At 30.0% G+C, this 24538-nt stretch overlaps 3 protein-coding genes across 3 annotated transcripts; 1 reads left to right on the top strand and 2 right to left on the bottom strand.

Annotated features, from left to right (window-relative positions):
* Positions 1–5306: 5306 nt before the first annotated feature.
* On the bottom strand, positions 5307–7269 carry LOC113864726 (U-box domain-containing protein 8-like). The gene has a single exon (XM_027498783.1). It carries the CDS (start codon positions 7130–7132, stop codon positions 6041–6043), a length of 1092 nt encoding a protein of 363 aa, XP_027354584.1. The 5' UTR covers positions 7133–7269; the 3' UTR covers positions 5307–6040.
* Positions 7270–13194: 5925 nt separating this feature from the next.
* Positions 13195–15846, top strand: LOC113864746 (mediator of RNA polymerase II transcription subunit 32). Its single transcript, XM_027498813.1, has 4 exons — positions 13195–13342; positions 14751–14795; positions 14975–15091; positions 15197–15846. The coding sequence occupies exons 3-4, from the start codon at positions 15088–15090 to the stop codon at positions 15640–15642; spliced, it is 450 nt and encodes a 149-aa protein (XP_027354614.1). The 5' UTR covers positions 13195–13342; positions 14751–14795; positions 14975–15087; the 3' UTR covers positions 15643–15846.
* A 992-nt stretch (positions 15847–16838) lies between these two features.
* On the bottom strand, positions 16839–20129 carry LOC113864715 (G-type lectin S-receptor-like serine/threonine-protein kinase At4g27290). The gene is made up of 7 exons (XM_027498757.1): positions 18943–20129; positions 18633–18755; positions 18353–18513; positions 17877–18087; positions 17515–17752; positions 17272–17422; positions 16839–17147 (listed from the first exon to the last, which is right to left on the bottom strand). Exons 1-7 carry the CDS (start codon positions 19736–19738, stop codon positions 16839–16841), a joined length of 1989 nt encoding a protein of 662 aa, XP_027354558.1. The 5' UTR covers positions 19739–20129.
* Positions 20130–24538: the final 4409 nt, after the last annotated feature.

Below are 24538 nucleotides of genomic sequence, written 5' to 3' on the forward strand. Positions count from 1 at the left end.
TAAAATATCATATTTTTAAAGACTAAAAATACATCAAACCAAAAGCAATAAAGCAAACAGAATTTATTTAATATTCTTTAATAATTACTCATAAAATACTAATCAGAACGGTAAATTAAATAAAAATATTTACCATTTTAATTCAACCTTTGTGACTTTGAAATTTCTTTCTAACATGACGCACAATAATGAATATAGTCATTTCTTGACCTTCTAGTGTCTTCATCTCAAGTTGTATATATGTTTATTTATCATGAATTGACTTTTTGAAAAACTTAAAATGTTAAATGAGATTAATAAGGAGTTTTTATATTGATTCCTATGTTATAATTTTTTTGTATTTGAGAATGAAATAACCTTTATACAAATTCCCCGGCTCGTGTACTTATGTATGTTTTATATTTTGTAAATTTACCTTCTAAGGTTCTAAATAAATGAAATCAACACTTCTTTGCTTTAATTGATTATTCAGTTAATTTAAAATATATTTTTCTAATCAAATTAAGATAATAAACTTCACATTAAACTAATTTTTCAAATATTTGAAAATGAAAAGTTTTAAATTCATATACTTTTAAAATTAATTATATATTTTATTTATATCAACATTTAATATATTTTTATAATGCATATAATATTTCTTAGTTTTCATAATATTAATTTGTTTCATCACGCAAATTCAAAATCTAAGGACTTGTTTAGAATAAATGACAATTTTAAGTTTTTTTCTAAATTAAAATTAATTTTCAGTTTTATATTTATTTCAATATATATATATATATATATATATATATATATAGTTTTCTGTTTGGTTTAATTTGGGTCTAACTTAGGTCGCACACTTAAATGTGATGAGTGAGTTTATTACTAAAATTTTTTTTGTATATGCAAAAACTTAAATCCGAGACTTTGTTTAAATGATACCAAGCTGTTTGCCACTTAAATCAACATCGGTTGGTACTTTTAGGTAGTTTTAAAGTTTTAATATTTAATATTATATATTAAATTTAAATAAAAAAATTTAATGAAAATGATGCCAATGATAAATGGTGATGATGAAAATAATAACAATAATTATAGGAAAAAAATTATGAATCTTTAAACAAAAACTGTATAGAATCAAATTATTATTTATATAACTACATACTAAAACTTATTATCAAGAAAAATAAGTTAAAAGGAATTTGAAAATTAAAAATTTTATTCATTTTTATTTTATCCATACAGAATATTTTATTGTGACGTGGATGGTTCTTACTTTTAGTGTACTCTTCCGTTTTTTAATCAGGGTAAATGCGAATGATAAGTATTATTAAATATTCATTCCATACATGCTTTGAAAATGTTTGTTTTCTTTGACGGTGAATAATTATTAATTTGGTGATACTTAGACGCTTTCTTCGTCAAAATAGCAAATTTAAACATGAAATCCTTATCCAAGTTGCATCATAATCTGACTTTTTGTTTCCTTTTTGAGTTTTCAGCACATCTGATTCATTTTCAAACGAAGATATAGAATATGTTAATATATCTATTTTAAAATAAAATTGACCCCATTTTCAAAAGCAAAATCTGAAGGCCCACATCAAATATGCTCGAGGGTGTGACGCAATAATATTCAAATCTTGAAGCTCTATAATAATAATAATAATAATAATAATACAAGAAAGATGACAATTTTTACCGTAAATATTATTTTCTAGACTTTGATTGTATTGACTTCTCCCTGAAAAAAAATATAGATATTCATATAATATTGTTTTAAATTGCATATATCTTTTATAAAACGTAATTTTATTTATGTTTGAACATAAAGGTAATTTTCATATAAAAAAAGTTTTGTATGTTTACAAAAATTGAAGTCAAGATCTTGATTACAATAATATATTAATTAAATTAACTAATAATTTTACTCGACTCAAATATAATTTTCCTTAATAGAGTATATTTACGGTCTAAAAAATGTATGCTAAATAATATGATATTTTATTTTTGAATTAATGATCCACTAGTTTGTTCCGTCTCACTTTTCAAGAGTTCAAAGACCTTGAAGAATTATTCAGGCGTTAGCTACATATTGCAATGTAGCAAAAAGGAAAAGGCTTGAAAGTTAAACAATTTGATGAGATGAATTCTTCGTATGCTCTTAAATTTAAGTTGGTCTAGTAGAGAGACATGCTTTCTCTAGCATTCATATTATGTTGCAATCTCCATGAATTGGTAATTAAAACATATTTCTTGTGGCCCAATTCATAGTGAACACACCACCACCATACCATATGTGGATCCACCTTCCAAATTCTTATTAGTGAGTGAATCATATTATCCTATTCCAATAGCATTAGTGACAAAATGAATTGGAAGTTTGGTGAATTTGGATATGTGGGGATATACATACCCATTGAAGTGAACAAATCAATCATGTAAGGAGGTAGCACTGAGAATGCAGAACACCAGCCAACATAAACAATGGGACAAAACGTTGAGATCCTCTTAGCCACATTATCTTCCCTTCTCGTATGCATATCATGAGCCCTGAGCACAAGCAAGTAAAATCTATAGCCGGTTCCCAAAAACACCATAATAAGTCTTGTATGATGATGATCCTTGCCTTTCTTTCTCCTTTACTCAATTTTTGCCACTAAACATTCCAATTCTACTCCGCAATCATACCCTTTAGATGGCTTTTTGGCGGGATAGCATCACCAATCACCATCATGCAATCTTTCTTCGTGAACCGTGATGTTCCTGAGGTCAACACTCTCATAATTTTGTCGCATCACTGCCAAGTTTCGGCTTACTCAAGTCTTTGTTTGCAAGTTCAACTGGCAACTTCAACTTCTATACATATGACTGATGTATATATCTTCAACATGAAGTATATGATTTTTAAGTTCGAACTGGAGCTCATTTTCTTTATTCCTGAATTGTCAATATAATTCATTAAAAATAATATAAAAGAAACGACAAAATAATACATAATTACATTACTGCATCTAGTTACAGATGCAATAATTCAGACCCTTTTCTTCACCTTAAGTTGTGTTAACATCTAATGTTATTTATAATTTTTGGGCTTTTACTCAGCTTAGACAGTCTCAAATTTGTCTTGAGCTGAAGTACAACAATTGCGTCTATTTATAGGTTTCCGTCAACCTATAAAATTACAAGATTTATCTAGCGATAATCTTTTAACAATTGAGCTTTTAAAATCTACTAGGATCGGGTTGCTAGTGGGTGATTTAGAAGTATATTAATATATAAATTCCAAAAATAACATTTATGTTTTATGATGTATATCTATATGTGATGTATCAAGTGAGATTTTTTTTACGTGAGTAAAATGAATAAATTTTAATTATTCAATTTTATCATGAATGATCATGATTAAAATGTATAAATTATGAGAATCTTTTAAAAATTTATGTGATCTTTTTAAGTGATCATGTGATTTTCCAAATCATATAATCATGACCATACATATATAATTATACAATCCAAATTTACTCCTTCTACAGTGATGAACTTTTTCAACGTATTATTTTCATAATTTTGTGTTATAATTCCAAAACACGGTTTAACAACAATTATAAATATTAAATTTAAAAATTTTTAACAAAAAAATTTAAAATAATATAAATTATAAAGACAACATTTTTGGTTAATTGTAGTTCAAGATATTAATTTTAACAAGTTACTCGCTTGAATTTTAAATTACATATAAGCATATAAGCTTAACATTAAGGCTATTAAGAAGGATTAAAAAAAGAAATTAATATAACTTCTACTCCAATTTAAATTTCGTGGAATAATGACAACCAATGAAACAAAAAAATTACAAGCACAATCTAGTGGGAGCAATTTGAATAATAAATTAAACGATTTTACTAATATCAATTTGTAGTCTTGATTTTAACTACTCAAGGATATTTATCAGTTTTTTATATTTTTAATATAATAAATATTTCTTTTAAAGAACTCTACAAAGCCAAGTCAACTTCAACTACATAAGGCGGCTCTTTCTATGAACCCATTATCCGCCTTTTGTCGGTAAGGCATCAATAAGCAACAAACAAAAAGAAGAAAAAGCAACGTCAAGAACACTATTGTAATGTCAAAAGCTCAGCAACAACCTTAACAAAGCAAGTACTGAAATTTGCATTTATATTATTCCCCATATTGACATTATGTGAAGGATCCTTCGCAAATTTTGTGGAGGGTGAACTACCTACCTGCCGAGTGCCGAATACCACAAACACAAACGTGAAAAACAATGCTATCTACTACCCTAGTATTTGGCTCAACTTTTTCAAGCTTATCTTCACTTATCTTAATAGTAGTATTACAATAAACAGTTCATTTAGAAGATAAAAATTGTCTCAAGCCAGAATTGGACCATATATTCTCGTTATTAGGATCTTGCATTTACGCTGTGGCATGTGCTCAAACCATTTAAGACAGAAACCAAGGTGTGTTTACTCAGCGGTCAAGAAAAAACAGGTGGTTGCACTACTACAGTAAGTAATGTTTTCGTACAAACCAATTATTCATAACTCTTCCCTAACTCCTGGACAACTCATTTATTAAAAGTAGATAAAGTAAAAAGGCAATTAAATTATAGGGATGAAGCTCTGTATGCAACATACAAAACCACACCTGTCCACACGCTTAAATAAAAATGAAGCAGTACTTATGCACAATTCAGAGTGCTAGAAATCTGTGGCAATAATACCCCAAATTTGAGCTACAAATCTTGTGATGAATTCAGAGGGAAAAGAAAAACCCTAGTGCAGTATTTTAGCTGCTTTTTGTATTGCTCTACAATCAAAATAAGACTTTAACCTCATTAACTAGGACAATAAAGACCGACATTAAAAGTTGATAATTATCAAAGTGAAACTTAAATTTTATTTAGAAAACAATACCAAAAATATCATTTACCTCAATCGTTCCCTGTTCAACTGGCTACCCCCTAACCCCATATTGGAAGTATATAGTCAATCAAATGTATCATAAAGGCCACACCCTTAACACAAAAGCAAAAGATTAGAAAGGACATCGAAGGCAAAAAATCCCTGTATGAGATATGGATGTCTCAGAAAACACCTAGCTTTATATTGAAACCACAGTGAGGGGAAACCAATTTAACCATAAAGATTAGTGGAGATAAAATGACAACCGGAGTATCGAGGGAAGGTGAGGGGATGAATAAGAGTAAAGCATCATCATTAAATTATCAAATGACAAATGGAAGTTGACACTTGACACAACCGTTCAAACAGATAGATAGTTACTACACATTTGGAGTAAAATACAATGGCAGTGTAATAGAGGGTTAAAAAACTCTCCTGCGACATTTCATGCTCAGCCCCAATTCATATGAAAAGACTGGCAGAGAAGATGAACAACAGATGAATGATGTATTTATTGTACTTGCTAACGTACTGCTATATGCAAGCACTTTCAATTCTGGTATTTTTGTTTACAATTGTTCAAAAGATTCCTCGTACAAAATTGCAAAGAAACTTGAGCTTGGACAAAATTTTCATTGAGCGAGAGAACTTCTTACCTGGTTTACACACACATGGCAGCTAAAATTCCATCCAAAAGTTGCTTCATTAAGGTATTATTACCTACACACATGTGACAATACTGGAAGACAAAATGCCAGTAAGATGTTAAAAGTGTCAATGCAGCATTGTTGAATTGCTTGGATCCCAAGAGAAATTGTCAGAGAGGAATCATTACATTCCAATTTCCAAAAGATGAACCAAAAACCTTCTTCTTACAGTAATAGGTTACAAGAGAGAGCTAGCCCATCAACAATTTATTTAGAATGTACAACATACAAAAGAACCCTATGAGCTATGACAACCACAAAAAAAAAATGATCTTTCATTTTGTACAGGAGGTAGGTACCCAACAATATAGAATTTCAATAAACAAAATTAAACAAAAACTAACCTCCAAGGAGGACACTGAACAACAAATCTTGTCATCAAAGGTGACCCTTTTCCTTTTCCATTAAAAATCCATCCCATTAACTCAGCTTGTTGCCACGGAGAAGCTGAATCAAACAGTAGCAATTCCTTCTCACTTTCTCATTATGATCCTGCACCAACCCGAGACAAGTCTCCAAAACCCCTGCTTCCAAAGCCTCAAGAACAGTTTCATCACTGTTACAACAGAGGGAATAGAGAGCCATGAGAGCATACTGAACCCCCCTGGAGCTTCCATTCCTCAAAACCCGAGCCAGAATCTGCACACACCCACGAAACCTCTCCATCTGCTCCCTCCCTTCCTTACACTTAGCCAAAACCCCAATAACTTCCACACTCCTTTCGAGCCCAGAATCCGCACTCCGAAGCAAAACGGGAACGGCCCCGCACTCCACCGCTCTTCTCCGGTTATCGGAGAAAGAACAGAGAGCGTAAAGCGCGGTGGCAGCTTCTTTCTTCTCTCTCCCTTCACCGTCCCGAACTAGGGACACGAGAGTTTGAATGGCACACGGGTACGCTCCGATGGTGGCCTTGTTGACCTCCACGACGGCGAGGCTGGTGAGGAGGGTGGCGGCAAGGGCGCGGCAATCGGAGGAGGCGGCGGTGAGGACGGGGAGGAGGCGTGGGATGACGCCCTCGGCGACGAGGCCTACTTTGTTGTCGTCGTCGAGGCTGAGATTGAGGAGGAGGGAGAGGGCCTTCTCGCGGAGGGAGTCGTCGGGGGAGTGAACGCAGGTGAGAAGGGCGGGGACCAGGGCGGAGTCAGAGAGAGGGCGGCGGATGAGGGAGTCGCGGGGTGAAAGGCGCGTGAGGTGGCGGAGCGCGTGGACATTGGAGGGGAGGGAGGAGGAGGGGGAAGTGAGGGTGTGGGGGTGTGGATTATTGGAGTTTTGAGGGGAGATAGGGGCATAATTGGAAATCAAGCTTCGGAGTGCGTGGTTGGGGATGAGGGAGGCAGAGGCATGGTCGGGGAGGGGCAGTTTGGTAATTGGGCAGGTTCTGTGACCTGCGTCGAGCCATCTTTGAATGGAAGAACGGTCGAAGGTGTGACCGGAAGAGAGGACAACAGGGTCCGACATTACTTGTAGTGAAATTGGACACTTGAAGTGCTCCTCCGTTAGTTCAGCTGCCATTGCCTTTGAATGGTGAGTGAGAGGATTTACGTTATTGGTTACCACTTACGAGGTTTATGTAATGCTAATTTTCTATGGGACATGTCCATGCCCTCCCCATCCCATTGCCTTTGCTTCCTCTTCTGCTTCTTGGGACCTATCCCTATGCCATGATTATTTAAATTTCATTTTCTGTTTCAAAATATAATTATCAATTATAAATATTTATGACAAACGTGTTTTTTTTATTTTATTTAATAAAATACCCAACCGACAGCCCGCACGGGAGAAGTAGAATTGAAAAATATGAACCACTAATTTCATGAACAACCCAAATCACGAATACACCTATCGCTGCCCCTCACCGTCAACGGCTCAAATAAAATTCTCAAGATATCCAGCATCATCTGACTCAGATGAAATAAAATATTTAATTATAATAATAAAAGGTATTAATAAATACCTCATTGTCGTAATGAAGCAATAAAATACTATTAGCATTGCAAAAGAATATCTGAAAAGAGATGCCCTTATTCCAGTGTAAAATGTCTAACAGGATAAAGGCATGATGTGAACAATAAGCCATCTAAGTGATCAAAAAGTTAGTTTCCACTTGTAAAATAGCTTCAAGAATCAAGTTACAAATAACACCATTAATATTGCCAAGATCTGTGTTTAGTGCTGAAAATGACATTTTCCATAGAGAAATGTACAAAAACACGGAAAATAATTGAGAATGACTAAGCATCAAAGTACCTAGCAAGCTTCCCATCTCCTACTCCTAGCCAAAATTTTGTTTGATGCAACTACTTGTGACCTCTACACCAGACAGTTAATTCTATGATTAAAGATGACAAGATGAAATCTTTTCCTTTTTCTGCAAAAGTGGACTTTTCAGCCTTTTCTTGAATTGTTAACTCGTAAATCAAATATCTACATACACGTCACTTGCTTCCTTTGTTTTTTTCAAGGTGCCTGGAGTTAAATTGATCCTGACCTAGCCAAATCTTATGGGCATGCATGGCATTGATATAGATCTTCGATCTTTCGGGTCCTTGTTTTCTTCTATCCTACTCAGGTCCTTCCAACCCCTACACACAGATACAAACACAAAAGAAGTATCTTAATTATTTGATTATTTTCTTGACTAGTAATTTCAAAATATGAAAAAGTGGAGGCATGCCCTGTCGTACTCAACTTGAACAATTCACGCGTTCCTCTCAGCACTTGGCTTTGCAATCATCACGAATATAACTAAAAAGAAAATATCAATCTTAAACTTTAGAAGTGAATTTAAGAAACAAAAAGTAGTTTGATTTTATTTTAAAAAATATTTATCATATTTTTATAATTTGAATACGATAACTGTTTTTTTTTTAATAAAACTTTTAAAGAATTCTTATTCCTGTGCACAACAAATTTGAACATGAAATGGAACAAGTTAGTGGAGAAGTAAGTAGAAGGCAAAGGCAATTAATAATAGAAAAGTGCTAGTTGGAGTATCCATGCACAGGGAAGGGTGTGATGAGCATTATCTTGAGCTATAATATTGGTGAGAGGGAGAAAGGGAAGGGAGTGGTCCCCTAAGAAGACAACAAAATGAAGGGCAGGAGTTCCCTACAATCATATCTCGTCTGCCTTTGAGACAGGTAATTAAGAGGAAAACATACTAAGCAAAAAAAAGGAAAAGAAATTGTGGGGACAATGATTTGTTTGTATTTATCACGGGGGACAGGGACGTGATCCATGAGAAGTACCATTTGTACGCGCTCATGGAAGATAGTGGAAGGATTAGAGAGTATCCTTATATGTAGAATGTTTTCTGCATCACACACTTTCTATTTAATTACTATCCCACTGCTTCCCAGCTCAGTAACTCCTTGCTATTTGCAACTGCCCCTTTCAAGAGTTAACAGACGTGTATGTTGGGCTGCGGTCGGATTCGGGCGAGTTCCGGCCCAATAACCCAAAACCGAGGCAAACTGATGGATTAATTTCAAGGTCCAGACCAAATAAAGAATCGGGTCACACGGGTTTCGGGTTGAGCGGGTACCGGGTCATACGGGTGGGTTACTCGGGTGGGCCAAAATATTGGGCCTTTAAAAAAATTACAAATTGTTCAAGCTCAAATCTTTCTTGTTTTTTAATCTTTGCTACTTTATTCCATTTTTTAAAGATAAGGCCCAATTCTAATTTTTTGCTTCTTTATCATATTTTTTCAGATTGTACAGCCCAATCTATTTTCAATTTCTTTTTACTGAATCAAAAATTTTGGTTAAGGAATTAAAAAAAACCATTCTTTTAACACCTAATTAAATCATCCTCATGTTAAGAAAATATAAAATAAAATTGATGAATAACTTGCATCACTCTATAATATTCATAACTCAAAATTCAAAATAAAAATATTTTAAAAATTAAAATTCATCATAATTTAAACTCTAAGAAAAAAAAACCTAATCATTCATCACAATTCAAATCTGACACATAATATTATATCAATAATATTATCATCATGACGAGAGAGTAAATATTACATTAATATATCACCATCAATCATCAATAGTCAATAGTTTAGTTTATTATCTATAATATAAAAAATATTATCATCAATTATAATAATTATGTGTTTAAAGTTTGTTATTCATTACAATAATAATGATGATTAACACAAGTAATCATATTCAATGATGTTTAAAGTGATGTATATGTTCAACTTCGGTAATCAGTAGCCAAGTATTTTGTATGAAAAAAATAATGCATTAATAGAAAAAATAATACAATATTATTTTACCTAGTTTATACTTCAAATTAACAGAGGAACATACTTACATAGAATATCCTATGAATTGTTTTAATAATCAAATGATTCCAACATAAACTTCAAAGGACAAGAACTTAGATCATCCTCTTTCTTAGAAAATCTTCTTAGTTTGCATTTTTTTTCATGATTATAAAGTTTATTACTTTTGTTTTGACTGTTTATTTTGGTATGAGTAACTAAACTCATATTTAAGACTATGATAGACATTTTGCATGAATTTGTGTGATCTTCCTATTTAATAATAATTTCAGGTTCTATTGTGATTGATTTTTTTTTTCTAGTGTGCATATTTATATGTTAGAAATTGACCACTTATAGTATATTGTAATTAATTACATAGTAGGTAATTATATCACATATAGTTAATAGACTCATAGAATAAAATGAGATAAGGATTAGGTGGACCAAACTTAACTCATCTCTCATAATTTTATTTAATTAACAACCTTTTTGACACTTCACGTTTTCTTATCTTTTTGCCTTGTATGATCATTTAGAATAATAATTTGAAAAAAAAAAAGACTCTTGACATTCTATGACCATTGGATAATAAAATTTGTATGATTGATTGACAATTATAAAGAAACTAGAATTAAAATTAAGTTAAAAAAAAACGTGTAAAAGCGAACCTTTAAGCCTTAGGTTCTTTTCTAATTAGTAATTAAAAGTGTCTTTCATCATTGTTTTTAACTTGTTTAATCAGTTTATTTACTTTCCGAAACTTTTCTTAAATTTAAACAATTAAATCAAGACTTTCTTGGTACTTGGAAATGATTCTTGTGGAATGATAATTTGGAAACTGAATTTAAAATTTTATTATTATTTTTTATGGGTATATTTGTCAAAAACATAAGAATTAAACAAAATCATTTTGTAAGATTCATTATTTTTTTATAATTGAAAACCCTTATTAGAACGGAAATATAAGACACCTTCTTCTTAAGAAATATTTGAAATTCAATATAAAAAATAAAAAACATGACAAAGTAAAATCACAAAAAATGTCCTCTTTCTAATTGAAGAAAATTGTTACAACTTACTATGCTACCATTTGAGTTAGAGGAGTAATACTACAAAAAATACAAATATAATTCTTCACATTTCATGTGGTAGAGAATTTTTCATTCATCCAAAAATTAAAAAAAGGCCAATTTTACTTGTGCATTGAGATATAATTTAAGATATATATAATTAAGAAATAAATAATTACATGTTATTTTTTTAAAAAATATTTTTTTATTTTGTAAATACATATTTTTCAAGGATAAAAATTCATACTACAAAAATTAAAAATTTTATAGAGAAATATGTTAATATCTATATTAAATGAGTAAATATATATATAATCATGGGGTAATAAAAACTTTGAATATAAATAATTGGAGTTGACAGGAGTTTGAGTTTTAATTGTGTGTGTAAAAAAATAATTGTAAAAAAAACTATTTTAACATTTAAAAATAATTTAAGCATTTATTTCTTGTTATAATATTTCATAATTAATAAAAATAAAATATTTTTCTTTAAATTTTAAATATTATCTTTTTATAATTGTATTAAATTATATTAACACTGTTTAAAATAATTAAATATATTTTTTATAATTTATTGTTAACCATCGTAATATTTTTATAATTTGTGTTTAATGGTGTATTTTTATCTTGGTACAAAACATTTTTTTCTCATTTTAATCTCATGTGAAACACAATTTTTTTAATTTTATTCTCTGTAGTTTATTTTTTTGTAAAAATTAAGATAAAATATTTCTTATATATAAGAATTAAAATAAAAAATATTATGTTATATATAAAAATCAAAATATAAAATATATACAAAATTACGTTAAAAGTTAATATTAATTAGAATTAATATTTTTTTTATTTTTATCTTTTAACCTATCTTCAAATGAATAAATAAAGTATTGGTGTTAAATTTTTTATATTTATTATATATCAATTCTTATAAAATATTTAGAAAAAAGAAAAAACTTACTATTTTTAAAACGTAAAACTATGCTAAATATAAATTTTTAATCTCTTAAAATTTTGTGAATTTTCATTCAGTACTTCATTTAGTTTATTTTTACTATTTATTATAATACACGTTTAATTTCTATAGTTAATATTTATTTATAAATTATTTTTTATAATTGATATTTATATTTTAGTGTTTATATAAATATTTTTTATTTTGTTTTTTTTTCACGTTTTTAATATAATTTTGTCGGTAAAAATTAATTTCAAAATATTTATTTAACTAAATTGTAATATCTTTTATGTAAAGCATAAATAAAAAAAAATACATTACGTGTGGGGACTAAATTTGTAATTTAACTATAATTTTATTTAATTTCAATTCAAATTTTATTTATAAAAAGTAGAGAATTAAAATGTTAATTTTATTAAGAGATAAGTAATATAAAAAAATTATTTTATCACTTATTTTCTTAAAAAAAAATTTAATGAATATTTATTAACAATATAAAACATTAATATTATTATCTTAATGATATTTTAAAAATAATTAATTAAAGTTATATATATATATATATATATATATATATGAAAAATAATTTTGTATATTTTATTGATTAATATCATAAAATATTTATACTTAAAATATATCAAAAATAAATTTGATATTCAAACAATAATATATATTATACCATTTTAAATATTTAATTGTGTATTTTTAATATAAAATAATTTTTTTGAATATTAATTATCAATGATAAAATATTTATTTTAAAAATATTTTAATTTATCAATACACATCAAGCAAAATCAATAGTAACTATATGTCAACTTTAGTAATTAAATTAATGATTTTAAGAAATTTATAAATTAAAATGACTGAGTTATTAATTTTAAAACTTATTTCTTTTACAAATTTTAAATAAAAAATTATTTTTAAAAATATATTATTATTAAAAAATAGTGTCTTAAAAATTTTAATTAACAAAAATTAATTTTTTATAAAAAATAAAAAAATTAAATTGCTAAGATAAAGAAAAGTAATTAAATATGTTATGTTTTTTATAAATAAATTTTATTTTAAAAATAATCATAAGATTAAATAATATAATTAATAATTTATATATTTAATAATAATAATAATAAAAATATAAAAAAATTAATAATTAATATATTTTAAATTTATTATTTATTATTTATAATAAAGATTAAAAAAATATTTTATTTTATTTCTTATAAAAGAGATTTAGGCACTAATATAATAATGATTGAATTCCAAAAATCTTTATGGAGCCTCGCAACTACAGCGGAAAGGGGGAAAAGAATTAGAACCCTTGCGTCTCCTCCGCTGCAAATAACACCTTACATCTCCTTCCTATTCTCTATCTTTTCGACATAACCGCGGAAGGCGTTCCGCGTTTCTGCCGTAGCGCTCAGGTTGTTTCTTTATCCCCTCCTTTTCTTTTCCATATTATTCATTGTGTCTTGCCGATTCGACTCTCTGTTAGTGTTAGGGTTAGGATTCAATGTCTCTGTACGTTTGATGTGTGTTTCCGTGGTAATGGTTATTGATCTACGTCACTGCGTACGAGATTGATGTTAAAAGATAGTGTGAACTGGTCTGCCAGTTGCATGATTCCAGTTTTACGAAAATGGGGCATCTTAAGTTTCCTGCTCTGCACTGGCTAATGATATCTAAAAAGGGTTTGGTGTTAAAATTTGTAAATTAATACTTATCTTTACCGGTCGGCAAATATAAATTTTATCCGTGGTGGATTGTGGGAACTGTGAAGTGAAATTTGACCGAGCTATTTTACTTCTGAGCAAATGGAGTTGGGAATAAATTTTTTATCCAAAACTGGTACTAACTAAGGAAAGTTAATTAGGATATATCCTATGTTACTTGCTTCAGAGCTTTTTGGATTAAGTAGAGAACAAGACACTTAGTTTGGATATATATAAAATTTGATATTAGTTCTTTTGAACTGTCAGTTAGTTGGGTTTGTAGACACTTAACTCATACAAAAAATTGCTTTTGAAAAACATAGATTAATACTTTTAAGTTGCATGTACTTAAAAATAATTATAATATTAACTTTTATTGTGATTTTGTTATTTTATGTTTTTTATTTTGATTCTTATATATAATATAATATTTTTCATTGTAATCCTTGTATATAACAAATTTTTTATTTTAGTTCTTATAAAAAATTAAATTACAGAGACTAAAATAAAAAAGTTGTGTTTCACATGAGAAAAAAATGTTTTGTACAAAGATGAAAAAAACACTATCAAACACAGACTAAAACAATATTATGATGATTGATAATAAATTATAAAAAAATTATTTAATTATTTATAATATTTAAAATTTAAGGAAAAACTATTTTATTTTTATTAATTATGAAATATTATAGAATTATTTTTTAAATGCTAAAATTATTTTTAAATGTTAAAATCGTTTTTTTAACCAATATTTTTACACACACAAGTAGAACTCGGACTCCTATCAACATATATAAAGGTCCAATTATTTATATTGAAAGCTTTTATTCTTGCGTGACTACGTAGATATTTACTCATTTAATATAGTATTAACATGTTTTTGCTTAAAACTTTTAACGCTTCATCAAATGAATTTTTGTCCTTGGAACATATGAATTCAAAAAATGAAAATAATATTTTTTTAAAAAAAACATATAATTATATCATTTATCAATCGCATATCTCTCAAGTTATATTTAAATATATAAGTAAAATTGATGACTTTTTATCCTTGCATAGCTTTGTCAAATTCCTTCACGTGTGAACTGATGCTTTTTGTGGTATTGCTCATCTGACTCAGATGGTAGCGTAACAGCTCTCTTCGATCAGAAAGGAAACACTTTCTGTGAGTTTACTTTATCGTGTTTTTCATTCTTCATTTCTTTTATTTGAATCTAGATTTCAAAATTTCTTAAGGTGTCTTGTATTTCCGATTTGAAAACAGCAAACATCATGGAATGATTTTGCTTAATCCTCACTTTTTACTTTGGCAAATTACTTATTTTGTGTTATTTTATGTCTTAGGTTAATTCTTCTGAAGTTGCAGTTATAGAGTTTCTACATTTGATATATTAGATTATGTGTTTTGCTTTGTACCATTGTACTTTGGTTTAGGATTTGTGGGATGATAGACTGCAATGGGTGAGAATTTGTAGTGTTCATGAGCTTTTAATTCCACGGGTCTTAGTTTCCCTAAGTTCAGTATATGTAATTACAAGAATCTTAGGATTTGTTTGACACAAGCAGGCACAATGGACAGCGTAGTTGATTCTCTAAATAATGCCTATCAAGATTTTGTTGCTGCAGCAGCAAATGTGCTAGAAGCCAAAGAAAATGCCGGTTCACTTAAAACAACATCAACAGATACTGCACTAGAAAACTTCAAGCAGAAGTGGGAATTGTTTAGAGTAGCATGTGATCAAGCTGAAGAGTTTGTAGAGTCTGTGAAGCAAAGGATAGGATCTGAGTGTTTGGTGGATGAGGCAACAAGACCTGTGGCTGGAAAACCTGGACAGGCTACCATGACTGGTCTTCCACCCATCAGCGCTGTTCGATTGGAACAGATGAGTAAAGCAGTTAGATGGCTTGTGATTGAATTGCAGCATGGCTCAGGAGCTGGTTCTGCCAATTCAGCTCTTTCTCATCCCTCAGCTCCTTTTGATGCCAGGTTTTCTGAAGATGCTGCTCAGTAGCATTAACTTCCCTGTGATGAATAATAATTTATATATCATTATGCCAATTGTGCTTAGGGTGTACTGCTTTAGAAATTATATACGGTTTTAACTATTAGCTTTAAGTTAAATGATGTAACTTATGTGTATTGTGCATGACATGATAATCTTTAAATTTTTTTGTTAGTGATACATAATGTATTATATCCCACAAAATTGCAAGACGAATTATGGCTAAATTTTTCGTTATAAATTTAATGTTTCAAAGTGTCTTTTTCTTAAGCTGCATTAATATGAAGATTGTTAACCAACTTTTTTTTTTAACTTTACCCTAATTTGATAATAGAGGAATAACAAAAGTTAATTAAATTAAATACACTTCTAAAACATTGTGAATCACACACACACACACACACAATCGAATAGATTTTAAACAGTTTCCTATTGTTGACATGGTGGCAGCGTGGTGGTAGCATGCCCAGTGCCCTTAGAAGATGGTTTACAAGAAAAAAAAGGGTCAAGGGGGCTTCTTTGGGTTTTATTCCAAGTCATGTGACAAATGACCAAAAATCATTCGTTGTCTCTATATTCACCACCTAGAACAATTTGAAGTACTCCCTATATTAAATTTAATTTAACATTTAAGTTAAACGATGAAAATATTTTGTGTTTAAAATATATTCTTTATATAATTTTATATTATTATTAATGATAAACTAGTTCTTCTAAAATTCCTCTAAAATACTATTTTTAAATATCCAGCAATAGACAGTATACATAATCACTTGTATAACAAAAATAACCCCGAATTACTCTTTTACAACCATCATTATTTAATTGATTAACTAATTCGTTGGTACGTTTTGTGTAAACTTCACATCCAAATTTTTATTATGTGTACAAAAAAATAAAAGGATTTGCTAAAGCTTTAATTAAATATTCGACTTATTTTTGAACTGTTTCTACATTCTGGTTCTGGGGTACAGTCGCAGGAGAGTTGAACAGATTCGAGTTTCTTTAAGGATAGTGAACCGTCAAATACTTGTCTCCAGAATGAGTGTACGTAACTGATCTCATCATACACTTATCTCCCCAAAAGGAACATTTTAGTAGCACTTTCATCATCCAGAGCCTAAAACTAAAACAAGTCTAAGCAGTGCTTAATTTTGAATCAGAATAGAGGACTTGATGCATATTTATATTGCAGAGTCAAATTCCTAACGACCCTCTATTAAAGTAACAGTAATGTCATTGGAACCAGAATTGAGTCTAGCACGTGATGATGAATCCGTCTCTGAGAAAAATCTCTCTGAATATAATCCCGGTCTTCCAGGTTGAGGGACCAAAACACTCTCACTGTCCAACATCAAAACCACTGACGACATTGTTGGCCTCTCTTCTGGATGCTGTTGAACGCATAAAAGTCCCACTTTAATGCACCTTTCAACTTCTGATGTCGGAAGCTCATTCTCAAGCAATGGATCCATCAGCTCCAATGCCCTTCCTTCATTCCACAGCTTCCATGCCTATCACATTTCCCAAGTATATATTATCAATGCATAAAGTCAAAATTATTCGATTTAAAAAGATTATATGATGCACCATAAGAAAAGTAGATAATATAAAATAAATATTCATTATTGTACTCACATGGCCTAGGAGATTCAGTTTGTGATCCGGGTGAATAAACCCTTTGTTTTTCTTGCCACTCAACAGCTCCAAGAGTAAAACTCCAAAGCTAAAAACATCTGATTTGAAAGAAAAGTTTCCATCTAATGCGTACTCTGGTGACATATATCCACTGTAACAATTGCAAAAGATCATAAAATGATTTTAGCCGTTAAAGTTCAGGAATTTGTAGAAAGTTAAGTCATATAACGTCTTTGTGCTTACTAGGTTCCAACTACTCTCTTGGTCTTTGCTTCAGTTTGATCTCCACCAAACATTCTTGCCATTCCAAAGTCAGAAATTCTTGGGTTCATTTCACTATCTAAAAGAACATTGCTTGCTTTCAAGTCTCGATGGATTATTCTTAGTCCTGAATCTCTGTGAAGGTAGAGAAGTCCCCGGGCGATGCCAATAATTATGACTAGCCTCTTTTGCCAACTGAGCACAGAACGCTTGGTTTCATCTGATTGAGAATATTATTTATTTGTCTTAGACTTCATATTATGATCAAGTGATATGTGTTTGCTCAAACTATGAGAAATGCTTAGATATGTGATTGTGGAATAATCTAGACTTGAGAGACCAACCAAATAATAAGGAGTCCAAGCTTCTGTTTGGCATGTATTCATAGACAAGCATTTTATCTTCTTCAGTAATGCAACAACCTAGAAGCTTGACAAGATTTCGATGCTGAAGTTGGGAGATTAAAATAACCTCATTCTTGAACTCCTGTAGGCCTTGTCCTGAACCCTCTGAGAGCCTTTTCACTGCTACTTCCTGTCCTGATGGAAGTTGGCCCTAAAAAATCCAACAAACCCAAGATATTGTCATCATGAGCCTGTTTTTATTGCACGGAAATGGAAACTGAGTTGGGAATTGATAAACTTGTTTAGTGGGCACTTTGAATATTTGAACTGATCAGCTACTAGAAGATACCAATCAGTTATATCAGAAAAGTTAAATTTTATTAAAACAACGTAATACTATTTTGAATAGTATCTGTTAGAGACTAGTAAGCGGCATCGTTGAATTTATAATTAATAATAAAGAGAGAGTAATTTACTTTGTATACAGGACCAAATCCACCTTCTCCAATCTTACTGTAAATAGAGAAATTCCTGGTGGCAGCTTCAATTATGGCAATCTCAAATAATGGAAGTTCAAATTCATTACTCTCACATTTAGCTCTGCCAACACTAAACTGAATACCTGTCTCTTTGGGGGCTTACAGAGGGAAAGAGCCAAGGATTAATCAGTGATAGTAATAGAAGGACACTATGGTTCAAAAAGTACAACAGAATACAGATAAAACTTTTGAAACTAGAACTAAAAGATATATTTACCTCCCTTTCTTCTGCATTTCTTAATTATCAACCATAATGCTGATATAATAATTGTTGAAGTTACAGATGCAGTCACAGGAAGCAGTATGAGTTTCTTTCTTTTGTTTCCATCAACATTTGAATCTAACACCACAAATAAAGAGAATAAATATAATGTACATAAACGAATTTTAAGGAAAATCAAACTACATTGATTATTGAGAAACAAAGAATCTCTTTAATATGATAAGTACAAAATTGTACTAAAATACAGCTAAAATTGGACAAGAACTTGACAGGGATTGGTAGCATATAACTTCAATCTTCTTACCTATTTCTGAAGCTGGAACTCTCACGTAGAATTCTTGCCCATTCACAGTAACTTCTCTGATATCAAATAAATCCCCAAACCAAGCAATACAGCCTTTGCCACTTGCATTTATATCTAACTTAGCATAAGCTACACAAGAACAGTTCTTGGAGCATTCTGCTTCACAATGATCAATGCTGATGCTATAGTTTGTATGAAACTCAGCAGCATCTGGTAGTTTCATTCCTGTAAACTGCTTAAATGCATCTCCATTGTTGCAAACTTGAGAATTCTTCCTAACACATCCACCCGACCACTCAAGCATTTCCCAATCTTGTGGAAGCCTAGGCTCAAAACCCTTCAAGCACTTGCAAATCGGAGAGCTTTTGATGTTACAAGTACCATAAGCACCACAAAGGCCATAATCATCACAATGGTCCCCTTGAACTGTGAACTCAGAGAACCAACTTGAATGATAGTCATTCCATGAGAAATGCTGAATCAAACCAGACTCACTGAGCACAAATCTTGAAATGATGTTGTCCTTAGTCTCATATGAGTAAGACACTTCATCAGAATCAAAAACAAAAATAGGTTTGAAAACCGGGTTTGCACTGAGAACTGGATCACCTTTGAATTGTTGCCCATACCATGGTCCACTTCTGAAGACTTTCTTGTTTCCCTTGCGAAGAAAAAGCTGAGGAAGGCCATGGGGATCCACACTATAAGTGTATTCTCCTGAAGAAGGATCAGAATTGCTTTTCCAGGAAGTCAAATGTCGGTTCAAGCCAGTTTTGAAGTTCCTACCAAGTTTCATTCCTGGTATCAATGTATCAGATGGATAATCAAAACTTTGCCACAAATATCCCTCATCTTCATAGTCCTTCAAAACAAAGTTTCCAGTATCTAGAAGCTGTGCAACTGGGTTTCTTGCAGGTCTAGACAAATTTGAGGACCATAGAACACTTGCTGTGTGGCTTAGAAGGATGAGGTTGCCATCATTGCTGAATGTTAAAGAACCAACAGAGTTAACTAGTGGTGTGTCTCTGTTTGCAACCCAAATAAGTGTTTGCTTTGGAATGTGCTTATACCATATTCCAAGATAGATGTATGTGGAATTGGCAGGACTAAAGAAACCCAGTTCAAAATTTTGGGCAGGAGAAATTAGTTTCTGGTTACCATTGATGGCTTGTGGTGGAGTTATGCTATCATCTGCTTCTAAAGCTATTGGAAACAATGATATCAAGTAGCAACAAGTAGCAAGAAATAAAAGGGTGAACTCTGTTTTCTCCATCGGTGTTCTGATCCTTCACGTTAATACTACTTGTAAAAGAAAAGCACGGTTCTTTAATCCTACTGTTCCCAAAATCCTATGTTGATCACTCTATGAATTTAATTTACCCCTTAAATTAAGCTAAAGGAAGAATTCTTAAAGTGGGAGCAGGTGTACCTTGAAAGGATAGTTTTACTTTTTTGAAAATCATATGAAATGGAGCTCCAAATGTTAATTTTTCAATAAATATCAGTCTGTAAAATTGATTCTAAATAAAATTAAAAGTGAAAGGCTTTTATTTAAAAAATTATATATTTTTAAATTCTTATATAATATTTTTTCTTATAAAATTATTTGTAATTAGTTAACATTAATTTTAAAAGTTGTGTTGATAAAATTATTTTTTAATCTACTGTAGAGTCTGCGCAACAGTGTTAGTTGTTAGAATTCCAAGAGTGAAAAATGCAAGTTATTTTTAAAACATTTATGTTTCAATTTAGTCACTTAAAAAAGTTTCACTCGAGTGTACAACTGATATCCGAGTCCAAAATTTTGTGTATTATTGTTTTGTCTCATATTTTTAAAATGATAATTATTTTGTAAGTTGAAATTATTTTATCTAAAATGAATAATTAATCTATTTAGCTTACTCGATTTTACTTTAGATTTCTGTAAGACTTTATTTGGATTTCAATTCTTATAATTTCACTCATTGGAATATTTGTATCTTATGGACATACATTTTAATTATTAAAAACTATAAAGATCATTTTCTTCATGAAAAAATGAAGTAATACCTCCTTTAATGAGTAAAAATTATAAGGACCAAATTTTAAATTAACTTGATGACGAATAAAATTTATCACAATTAATAAATAATTGGGATCCTTAAACATATTTAGTAACCGCTTTACTTAAAAAAAGATATTTTTTTACCCTTGACAGAGGAATATCTTTAATAAAAAGAAAACCAAGATGAAATATAACAGCTAATTTTATGTTAATGTCTCATGCAACGTCAGTCAATTTTAGGTAATCAGACTCAACAATGTATCTATAAAATCAGCACGGTGAAATATGGAACGGTTAATTTTATGTAATATCTCATGTAACGTCAACTTTAGGTCATCAAATTACTCAACGACACCAACCCATTTGCTAGTGTGGAGAGGCAACACTGACACTATTGACCCAAAAAAGAAAAAAACACAACACTGACATTAACACCTTCTATGATTAATTAACAATGTTGGAGCTACCCCATGAAAGAAGGGGCCAAGTTTGAAATTTCTTACCACAAATCAATCTCATTGGATGCATTGCAGTTTTTTAGTCACTCTCAATAACTAAATGTTACAATATTTGAACGTCACGTGTCAAGTGAGAGGAACCGCAGAGGACTCATCGTCAATGAGTGCTGGAAGATGTTGATAGCGCCAAAGACTTTTTACCAAACTCTTAACAATAAAGAAATATTAATCATTCATTGGTTTCTAAATAATAGAATGTTGAGAGTCTCGATATTATCCTTACCCCACATTCAATATTTTTCTCTGCATCTAGAATCAATACTTTTCCATGAACATGTTTAGGTGGAGCCATAAACGTCAGAAATTTGGGAATATTGAATGAGAGTTTCTTGGTATGCGTCAACTTGTGAAGTGCCTATGTACGTAGTATGTGATGTGACCGTGTTGATAGTATCAGAACATGTATCACTTCTATCAAGTGTTCATGCAGTAGTGCCTGTTTTCTTTGTTCTCTTCCTCTCTCTTTTTCTCGTGTAAAGGTTATTGTATAAATTTTTAAATGTATTACTCATTACTATATTGGCAACCATTTCAGGCTTTCCACCAAGTTAAGTCCTCAAAAGGAGTGTGGGCTTCGGCCCTTAAACCAATCAGCCTTGACTTTCATGGTTGGGCTGTGTTAAGACATTTTGTTGGGCTAGGCTCTATTGTTTTGGCTGCATCAAGCCTTGGACAACAAAATTTTGAATCTATATATTGAGAAATAAAAAACGCACGTGAGATCAGATTTCGTTGAAATTAACATAAGCAACACTTGTGTTTTAAATTTGGATGCCTTTTTCATCTTTAACACTCTAAAATGATAATTTTTATACTATTTCTATTTATCAGTGCAAAGAGGGAGAAAAGAAGTTGCACATACTGAAAAATTCAATTCTTTCATTGAAAATATTTGTTTTTAATTTATCGTTTATTTGTTTTATCACTCTGTAACCTTTAGACTACTCAAATAATATAAACGTTTTATTGATGTACAAATTTTTTTTTCTATAGGTGAAATGGTATTGATAAAATAATAACAATTAATGAATAAATAAAAAAAAATTCTTTTATCTTTTTACTGACTAATATAACGAACTTCAAAATTTTTGAACATCACAACAGCAAAATATATTTTGTTATTTTCTGACACTTTTTGAGGTCAACCCAATTAGCAGTTTTTTCAAATAGCAATGAACAGTGAACACTGCCGTTTACTTTGACTTCTGATCACCAAAATTCAAACTTGAAATCCATTCGGGATTGGTGAATTCCAACATTGCGATTCCGAATGTTTACAAAGGGAAATTAATTTGAACACTTGAGTTGAAACGGGCTTCCAAAATTGTGCACATTGGTTCACAACAATAAGAGTCACAATTTGAGAATAAATATTGTGTAAAGTGATAAATATCAATTTGAAAGACTCAGAATTGCAACCTATAAAAGAATGGTGTGAAATTGGGGTCCTCACCCCACGAGGCGCCGCCTCTATAGACATAGTTGCGTTGTGTGGTGTTGTGTTCCATAACTTGATGAGCGGTGCTTATCAAATTACGTTAAATGATTGGTCAAATTTGAACAAAGATTTTCCATGCCCTCTAGATACGATACGTCCGCCCCCGCCAATCAACTGTTCTGCGTGTATTCCCATTTCATCAAATTAGTACTATTTTATTTTTTGCATTTATCGTACAAACAGTTTTAGCATTAATTATCATTATCTTTTTTGTTCTATTTGCCCTTATATTACTTACTCTATTTTTTAATATATTTAAAAATACACTATACAAATTATTTATAATAAATTCTTATTAAAAATTATATGATATTACTGATTTCATTGCTTAAATAACATTAAATATTATAATTTTTAATAAAATTATTAATTACTTTCTTTTATATATTCTTAAACACATATTAAAACATTTTGCTTAATCAATTCATTTTCTCTAACAATTAATTATATCATTTTAATTATCAATTATATACTTCGTTTTTGTATTTGGTTTATAAAGTTTTTTTAATTAAATATTCACTTTATTTTTTTAAATTAGTATTTTATATTTAAAATTTAAAATGTTAGTCTTTTAGATTAAGAATTATCAATTATTTTAATTATTATGGTTAAAAATTATAAATTGTAGTAACAATAATTTATCATATTAAGTGATATAATAGAATTCACTTTTAACGCAAAACTGTGTCATTTTAGAATCTCTAAAATATAATTTATTTTTTTTCTCTTCTTTTAAGTTTTTCGAATTTAACATCATTTTCTTTTTTTTTATTAATTTATCTTATTCCTTTAAAAGACTATGTCATAACTAACGTCAAAACTTCCTAATCACTTTGTAGCAAACAAAATATATTCTGTTAATTATATTGATTGTCTTAACTTTTGATGTTAGAGGAGACAAAAATAATAATTTTGAAAGTACCAGTTGATAACCTTAAAGTCAAACAATAAGGTAAAAATGATTTATCTATAAAGAATGTTATGATAATTTAGAGATTTAATCAACAATTATCTCTTGAGCAAGTGAAAATTGAACTTGATTTAAATATAAGAAGAGTTAAAAAGGTATAAAAAGAAAGAGATGATTCTATAAAAGATAGTGTGATTCTCAAAACTATGACATAATAAACTAAACTATATAGGTAACTTTTAGTTTAATCATTGAAAGATTAAAAAAGATGTGGACTTTGATGATTGGCATGACATAATCTTCTTAAAAAAGAAGACAATACAAAATATAAATATTAAAATTAAAAATATCAAAATTAGAAATAAAAATAAATTATTTTTAAAAAATTTTAAAATAACATTATTTAAAGTCTAACATAAATAATGATGTATTATTTAATACGATAAATTATCATTTTATTACTCAATTATAAATTATCACTTTATAATTTAATTTTAATATTTCTTAACAACTAAATTAATCATCCATTGCTAATCTCACATAGGAACATTTAAAATTTTAAATTTAAATGACCAGTGTCGGTAATGTTGCATATTTAGTGGCTAGAAGGAAGGTTACTCTTTTTT

This window comes from Abrus precatorius, unplaced genomic scaffold (genome assembly GCF_003935025.1).
Source record: "Abrus precatorius isolate BTA unplaced genomic scaffold, Abrus_2018 Scaffold10, whole genome shotgun sequence".
Taxonomy (NCBI): domain Eukaryota; kingdom Viridiplantae; phylum Streptophyta; class Magnoliopsida; order Fabales; family Fabaceae; genus Abrus; species Abrus precatorius.

Bases quoted from the DNA above. Each gene is read 5' to 3' on its own strand.
- LOC113864715 (XM_027498757.1), bottom strand. From the start codon at position 19,738: ATGAAACTTGGTAGGAACTTCAAAACTGGCTTGAACCGACATTTGACT. The intron at 18,088-18,352 runs GTAAATTACTCT...TGGATTTTTTAG, and splicing joins GATTTGGTCCTGTATACAAA to GGCCAACTTCCATCAGGACA. The intron at 17,148-17,271 runs GTGAGTACAATA...GAAATGTGATAG, and splicing joins AACTGAATCTCCTAGGCCAT to GCATGGAAGCTGTGGAATGA.
- LOC113864726 (XM_027498783.1), bottom strand. From the start codon at position 7,132: ATGGCAGCTGAACTAACGGAGGAGCACTTCAAGTGTCCAATTTCACTA.